We start from the raw sequence: 8,557 nt of genomic DNA, 5'->3' as shown, positions 1-8,557 counted from the left end.
CCATTATGTCTAGCCCCCACATCGCAAAAGGCCAAGGGCTTGTGAGGGGAAGAAGTTCTCTGGCCGGCTGGTGAATTTGGTGGGCGAACTTCTTGCATTTCTCACATTTGCGAACATATTTCTGAGCGTCCGCTTGCATGCACGGCCACCAATACCCTTGCGAGATAGCTCGGTAGGCCAAAGATCTGCCCCCGATGTGACTGCCGCATACGCCTTCATAAATTTCGTACAGGAAAGTTTCCACGCTATTTGGGTGTACACACTTGAGATAAGAGCCGGTGAAAGACTTCTTGTATAAAGCACCAGATGGAGAGAGCCAAAACAGCTCTGACTTCACTCGGACTTTATGCGCTTCCTTTTTATCGGCCGGAAGGGTCCGCTCCTTAAGGAAGAGGATAATAGGGTCCATCCAAGAAGGACTTAGCTCGGTGCAAAGTACCTCTGTCTGCTCGGTTTCCTCAATGCTAGGCCGAGGAAGAAACTTAATCAATAGAGGGCTGTGAGATATTTTATCGACCATGGAAGCTAAACCGGCTAACTCATCCGCACGACCGTTGTCTTCCTGGCCAATTTGTTGGACCTTGATTGCCTAAAATCGCTTGATGTGTTCTCTCATTAGAGCTTGGTACTTTGTCATTCTGTCATCTTTAGCTTCGTAAACCCTAGACACTTGGTTGACAACGAGTTGGGAATCGCTGTAAACTATTAGCTCGGATGCGTGCACTTGAAGGGCACTCTTGAGCCTGGCCAACAGCACCTTGTACTCAACCTCATTGTTCGATGTAGGGAACCCGAGGGTAATAGAGTGTTCGATGGTCAGACCATCTGGTGAAATCAGAACTATGCCCAACCCGGCACCATGACGGTTCGAGACTCCATCTACAAAGAGTTTCCACATTTCGCCGACAAAGAGCTTCCAACACTCTGAGGGGTCCTAGGAGGCTTGAAGGTTGATGGGATCGCGGTCACTCTGTTGTTCGGCTTTAGGTTCAATGCTGATCGGTTCCACTTCCTCCTCCTCGGCGACGTGGCACCGGACTCAATAGGTTGGTCTGTTATGCCCAAGTCCGTCGCCACATCGCTGGTCTGCAGTATCATGTCGGTTGGAGGTTCTACGACGGGGCGCGTAAGTTTCGCGTCGCCAACATCGCCCTGCTGTGTAATTTCGGTTGAGCCTGCATTCACCTCCTCAGCTGTCGTGGCAAGATCCACCGGGCATACCGGATGAATGCCAGGTAAGAATTCAGTAACGAAATTGGCCAAGGTCTGTGCTTTTATGGCAGTTCGTGGTTGGAACTTGACGTCAAATTGTCCCAATTCGACCACTCACTTGAGGATTCGACCGAAGAAATCCGCCCGCTCAAACAAGGCTTTGAGGGGGAACTCGGTCAAAACGATAATTGTGTGAGCATGAAAATAGTGCGCCAATTTCCTTGAGGCCATCATCAACGCCAATGCAAGTTTTTCCAGCGGCAAGTATCTCGACTCTACCGGTAGCATGGTTTTGCTGACGTAAAAAATGGGAAAATACTGGATGCCTTTTGACCGGACAAGCACCGCGTTAACTGCATGCTGAGAGACAGCCAGATAAAGGTAGAGTTCTTCACCGGGCTTTGGTGTCACCAATAATGGAGCAGAAGACAGATAGGCCTTTAGCTCGGCCAAAGCCTTGTGTGCTTTAACTCTTGTACGACTCTGATTTGTGTGGGGTCTGCCTCGATGCCTCGGTTTGTGACTAGGAAGCCCAAGAATTTTTTAGATCCCACACCAAAGGCACACTTAGACGCATTCAGGCGTAGCTTGTGCTATTTGAGAATGGCGAACATCTCGACTAGTTCGGACAAGTGGTCTGCTTGATGTCGGCTTTTGACCACCATGTCATCGATATAAGCCTCCATCGTCTGGCCTAGCAGATGAGCGAACATTTTGCTCACCATTCTTTGGAAAGTTGCCCCGGCATTCTTCAAACCAAAAGGCATGACTCAGTAGCAGAAGAGTCCCCTTGGAGTAGTGAATGAGGTGATTTCACGGTCGGGGCCATGCATGGCAATCTGATGATAACCACGGTAGGCATCCAAGAAACTGAGCCTGTTATGTCCGGCTGTTAGGTCCACCAGCTGGTCTATTCGGGGCAGGGGAAAACTGTCTTTAGGGCAAGCTCGGTTGACGGTCTTGTAGTCGACGCGAACTCGCCACTTCCTATTCTTCTTGGGCACTACGACCGTGTTTGAAATCTACCGAGGGTAGTGCACTTCCTGAATAGCTCGTGTCTCAAGCAAGTTCCTTACCTCCTCCGCGACTACCTCGGCGTGGTGTAGCACCGATCTTCTCGTTCTCTGAATGACCGGCCGTGCACCGGGGAAAATATTTAGGTAATGAAAAATAAAGCTTGGATCGATACCGGGCATGTCGTAGGGCGACCATGCGAAGACTTCGATATTTTCCATCAAGAACTCTACCATCTTGGTCCTTTCTTGGGCGGTAAGGCTTGATTCGAGCAAAAAGAACTTGTTCGGACTTTCCATGTCAATCCGCACTTCTACCAACTCTTCAACAGCTTTGTCCTCAGCCTTGGCATCCATATTTTCAAGGACTCCCTGGTCCTCCGGTCCTTCGATCATTTGGACGAAGCCTTTGGTAGCCCGGCTCTCATTCACTGCCACGAAGCATTGGTTCGACATGACTTGATCGTCCTAAATTTCCTCAATTTCCCTCATAGCCGAGGGGAATCTCATAACTTGGTGGTAGGTCAATGTTACAGCTTGCATAGCGTGAAACCATCCCCTACCGAGGATCAGATTGTACGTAGACGGCACCTGCAGTACCCAGAACTCCACCTGCTTGACCACGGTTCCGACTTTAACCGGTAAAATTATCTTTCCCAAAGGCCATTCCGATTGTGAGTTGAAACCTACCAGTGGCGAAGTCGCTGGAGCCAAGTCTGTATCACGGAGTTTGAGTTGCTTGAACGCATCGTAGTACAAAATCTCAACTGAACTTCCCTGGTCAATTAAGATGCGCTTGACATCGAACTCTTTGATGCAAAGGGTGACCACTAGGGCGTCGTTGTGTGGCATTTGAATGCGCTCCAGGTCCCTGGTAGAGAAACTAATCACGTCTTTTTGCTCGGTCTTCCCCTTTTTGATCGCGGGCTGAACTGACAAAACTTTCCTCATGTGTTCAGCCTTTTTGATCATTCCTCGGAGCTCGCATACACGCGCCGGCTCCACTATGCCGTGGATCACGTTAACCACTCCTTGAGGGGGCGCCTCCAAGTCATTCGGTCCATGCGGATAAACTAGGGCGGGATGTGCGACCTTAACACCCCCATCAATGTAAAGATCCAAGTGCCCGGCTGCGACTAGCTCCTCCAAGTGTTGCTTTAGAGACAAACAGTCCTCTGTCCGGTGTCCTCGCTCCCAGTGATACGTACAACGGTACTGCGGATTGAAGCCCTTTTGCGCGTTGCCTAACTTAACAGGAAACCGGACGTAATCCTCGTCACGGATTTCACTAAGTATGCGATAAATTGGAACTTTAAAGACCGTGGTAATGCCTGTCTGAGCTTTCAACCTTCTGCTAGCATCAACCACGTCATCGCAGGGGTAATCAGCTCGGTCATTCCGACGGCTCCTTTCCTGATTTCGATGATTTGACCCACGGTCAGATTTCTTGGCGCGATCATTTGGATGGTTAGACTCCTGTCTGACCGCGTGTACCTTGCCAGCCGACCTCTTGTCTGTTGCCACCAGAGTTATCTTCGCGGTGGATATCGCCGCATCATCCTCTACCCGGATGTGCTCATTGATGCGCTGCATTAGTTGGCCCATGGATGTCTGCTGGTTCATGGTAAGCGAGTCCCGCAGCCTATGTCCGACCGGGAGACCGTGCTTATATTGGGTGATTGCCAGGTTGATCGGGCTATCTAAAATCTCGTTGAAGGTTTCCCAGTATCTGGAGTTATATGCCTTGAGTGTGTCGCCTGACTCTATTTGGACACTGAGAAGGTAGTCCACCTCCTTCGGTGTTTTGATGTTGGTCTTGAAACGAGTCACAAATGCTTCCGCCAACTGTTGCCATCTTTCGATGCTTCCCTCCGGCAACCTCTCAAACCATTTCAAGCCCAGGTCACCCAAACTCGACGGGAAGATAAGGCACATAAGAGCGTCATTGCGCCTATGTCCGGCCATGACCTGCCGAAAGTGGCTTACATGTATGGATGGATCGGTCTTTCCGTTGTAGAGCGTAAACTTGGGCTGGTGGAAGCCCGTGGGGAGATGAGTGGTTTCTATCTCAAAGGAGAAGGGGATGGCGTTCAGCCGCGCCAAATCTGTGTCTAGATGGAGAGGCATGGCTGGGCGGGGTGGTGGCATTATGACCTCTTCACTGGCGCGGCCCCCGTAAGATAGCTGCTGGAGCGCCGGCACCCTTTGAGTCTCCCGCCGGCGAGCCCGCTCCTTCAAGACTGCCTGTAAGTCCTCTGAGCGAGCAGAATAGGAATACCTCGACGTCGTCGCCGGACGTGAGGGTTGATAGGTACTATCTTGCGCGCTAGACTTCTCTACAGGCACGTCGGATTCTCCAACCCTGTAGCTTCTGGTGATAGAAAGGGAAGGAGTGTGCCACTGGCTCTGACTGCCTGAACGGTGTGGTTGGGTGCGTTCACTGTGGTCTCCCATTCCAGCAACAACCTTCCATTTGACATGTCGTTTGAGATCTTCTATCTCCGCCGCCATTCTCCAGATGATGGCGTCTTGGACCCTTAACTTGTGCTCCAGACGCCTAGCGTGCGATTCTCGTCGCCGCTGGTGCCCGTCTGGGCTCCGAGAGTTACCAAAACTTCTACCGCACTTATTTCGCGCGTCTCTTGAATGTCCTCCCGGCGAAGTCTCCAGGCCCGCCATGTTTGGAACGGCGGGGAGTCCGTCTCTCCGTCTGGCTGTCTCCGGGGTAACACCGTCGATGGCGGACAACGGTATCTCGTCGTTGTTCGCCATGGAAGGCGATCGGATGAGCTTGGAAGACAAGGTTTTGTCTATCAAACTTCCCACAGACGGCGCCAATTGTACGGGGAGCAAATATTTGGTGATGCCCGTACTCCTTTCGTCCAAGCTCCTTGTTCGTCCGATCGACCTGCGAACACAACGACGGTGAGCTACCCGGCGGTGTGTGGCTGGAAAACCCCTCCGACGGTCAAGTTAGCACACACTCAGGGATCTAGAGAGAGAGGATAAAGTTTTGTGTTTAGGTTGTTCTCACCAAAAGATGTTCCATGCCCAGTATGGGGGGCGCAGTCATGCTTATATACTTTCTGCACTCAAATTTGTTTCCATTAGCCTCTTGACACGTAGAGCTGCTCTCCTATCTGTCAGCACAAATCCAGCAATCACCACTTAACCAAATCGACAGACTACATTAGTGGGAGCTCGGTAGCCCGGCGGCATCACCTCGGCCTCACACAACCGTGTTGCATAACGAGTTTGAGTGCTCCACTCGTCGAGCTCCATAACGACCGTGCTCGGTTGCATTCTGGCATAACCGAGGTCAAGACAGGTCGAGCTGGTAAACCGAAGCCCTTCTTGCCGAGCTAAATGCGCGAACCGTGGAATCCCGAATGGTAGGGATCATCTCGGCCGAGTAGCTCAAGTAGCTCGGTCCCCACATGGACAAGCCCAAGTAGCTCGGTCCCAACATGGCCCTGGGCCTCAACCGAGCAGAACCATCTCCAGACAGGCCCAAGCTATCACGACCCAAACGCGCTCGGCCCTCAATTTGCCCGGCCTTTACCATGGCCCATTCCAGCTCATAAATCTCCCTCTCAATTTTAATAAAATTATACAGCTTTAGGTGTATTATTTTAAGTCCATCGTAGTTAAAATTTAAAATTTTATTCTGTATGTCACATATTAATAGGTAAAAAATTGTAAAATTAATAATATAGCATTTTTCCTAATCTAAAATACTATTGGAGAAGAGATATTTTGATTTGAACTTTTTTATTAAAAAATAAAACCGATATAATTATGTCAAATTTATAATTTTTTTTTTTATATTATTTCTAAATTTTAGAGAAGAATAGTGTGATTTACCCTAAGCCATTGGATGGGTGATTAATTTTATTACTCATTCTTAACATGCCTCTCATGTGTGGCTCCATGGGAAGGCTAAGTCATTCATAATTGTAATAACATGTGTAAAGTTTATAGTTATCAGGTTGGTAGACGGTGATATTCTAACAGACGATTTATTAGTTAGTTTGATATAGTGCATATATTTTTAGGGATGGCAATGGATAACCTATTCTGTGGGTATTCATGGAGATCCAACTCAAATGCATGAGTTTTTTCCTTTTTTCTTATTTATTGGATAAGGTAGGTGATATTCTTTGAATATCCACAGGGGATGGGTTGGGGATGGATACCCACTAATTTCCCCATATGTTTTTTTTTTTTTTTTTTTTTTTTTTTTTTTTTTTTTTTTTTTTTTAAAGATTCACAACCAAAACTAAATATACATTCAATCTTTTTTCTTTTTTTTATTTATTTATTTTTTCAGGTTCATAACCAACTTCTTTTTTTTTTTTTAATTTTAAAATCCACAACCAAAGCTAAATATACCTCTAATCTTTTTTATTATTATTATTTTTTATTTTTAAGGTTCACAACCATTTTTTTTTTAATTTTTAAGATTCACAACCAAAGCTAAATATATATTCAATCTTTTTATTTTATTTTTTTATTGTTATTTTTTATTTTTTAAGGTTTACAATCATTTTTTTTTTTAAGATTCACAACCAAAGCTAAATATACATTCAATCTTATTTTATTTTATTTGACTCAACAATAAAATCAAATACACTTTAATTAATATTGTCACATTATTCTTGTCAAATTTTATGCATATCTAGAATTTTTTTAATTTATTTTAAAAAATTAAGGATATTGTCTAGTGCATGTTTTGGTTTGCTTTTCTATGTTATTTTATTTTGTTATGTATTGTAATTTTTAGAATGGTTTGCTTGTTCTAAAATTTCAATTAACGAGTATGAATCTATTTGTTTTATGTTATTACACAATTTATACAACATATATATATATATATATATATATATGAATGTATTTGAAAATAGAAAAATTGTAGAGAATCGAAACAAGCATGAGTCGTGATTTGTTAGAAAGGATGGGTACAAAGATTTATGTGCTGGAAAAACAAAAAGAGGATACAAAGTCTTACTAAATAATTTTTTTTAAATAAAAGAATTTTTCTTAGCTATGAACAGATTTAACTGAAATCAGCTTGTTTTCCAATGTTATGCTTCATTTATTTAGATAGAAAATATTTTTTAATGAAAAATATTTTTATAAAAAAAATTAAAAATACATTTTTTTATATTTGGTGGTGGTGGTGATGAAACGAAGGTGAAAATAGAGATTGTGGCATAGTGGTGGGGTGATGGCAGTAGTGATGGTAGTGGCTATGGTGATGGTAGTGGCTGTGGTGAAGGAGAGAATAGTGGTGATGGTGTTGCGAAATTAGTAAAAATTTAATTGAAAAAATATTTTTTGTTTTTTAAAAGTAACAAACAACAAAATTTGTGGGGGACTAAAGGAAAAAGATGGAGGATGGATTGGGTGTGGTAAGGCATAGATATCTTAAAATGAGTGGTTCAGATTTGTTAAAAGGTATAATTAGATTTTGGATAAATTAAAATGAATGGTTCAAATTTGCTAAGAGAAAGATGGTTTAATGTCTAACAGGTTCTTTCACATTTTATTTCTTCAAACAGGCTCTTATAACATTGTAAACAGGTTCTTATAACATGTAGGGGAAAAGAGTGAGAGAGAGAGAGAGAGAGAGAGAGAGAGAGAGAGAGATGGTTGTAATTTTTTTTTAATCTTCCACGGTCTTTCACATTTTTTTTTAATTACTAAAACTTATTTGATTGTCTCAAAATTATATATTTGATTATTATAAAACAAACTTTTTAATTAATTAATTAATGTGTATTTGATTTTGTTGTTGAACCAAATAAAATAAATAAGATTGAATGTATATTTAGCTTTTGTTGTGAACCTAAAAAAAATAAAAAAATAAGTTGTTAACATTAAATATATTAAAAAAGAAATAAAAAAGATTGAAGGTATATTTAGCTAAAATCTTAAAAAAAAGAAAAAGAAAAAGAAAAAAGAAGTTGTTAACATTAAATATATTAAAAAAGAAAGAAAAAAGATTGAAGGTATATTTAACTTTTGTTGTGAATCTTACCAAAAAAAAAAAAATATTTGTTAACATTAAATATATTTAAAAAGAAAGAAAAAAGATTGAAGGTACATTTAACTTTTGTTGTGAACCTTTAAAAAAAAAAAAAAAAAAGAAAAGAAAAAAAGAAGAAGGTTGTTAACATTAAATATATTTAAAAAGAAAGAAAAAAGATTGAAGGTATATTTAGTTTTTGTTGTGAACCTTAAAATAAAAATAAAAATAAAAATAAAAAATTGTTGTTAATATTAAATATATTAAAAAAGAAAGAAAAAAGATTGAAGGTACATTTAGCTTT

General features: G+C 42.5%; 1 protein-coding gene across 1 annotated transcript; it reads right to left on the bottom strand.

Moving 5' to 3' along the window:
• Positions 1-589: 589 nt before the first annotated feature.
• LOC145798337 (uncharacterized) lies at positions 590-898 on the bottom strand. Its single transcript, XM_082885862.1, has one exon. The coding sequence runs from the start codon at positions 896-898 to the stop codon at positions 590-592; it is 309 nt and encodes a 102-aa protein (XP_082741988.1).
• Positions 899-8,557: the final 7,659 nt, after the last annotated feature.

The sequence above is a fragment of the Camellia sinensis genome, chromosome 8 (assembly GCF_055761805.1).
Source record: "Camellia sinensis isolate YWXY chromosome 8, ASM5576180v1, whole genome shotgun sequence".
In the NCBI taxonomy this organism is placed as follows: Eukaryota; Viridiplantae; Streptophyta; class Magnoliopsida; order Ericales; family Theaceae; genus Camellia; species Camellia sinensis.
This window is presented reverse-complemented; position numbering and strand designations above follow the sequence as displayed.

Bases quoted from the DNA above. Each gene is read 5' to 3' on its own strand.
- LOC145798337 (XM_082885862.1), bottom strand. From the start codon at position 898: ATGTGGAAACTCTTTGTAGATGGAGTCTCGAACCGTCATGGTGCCGGG.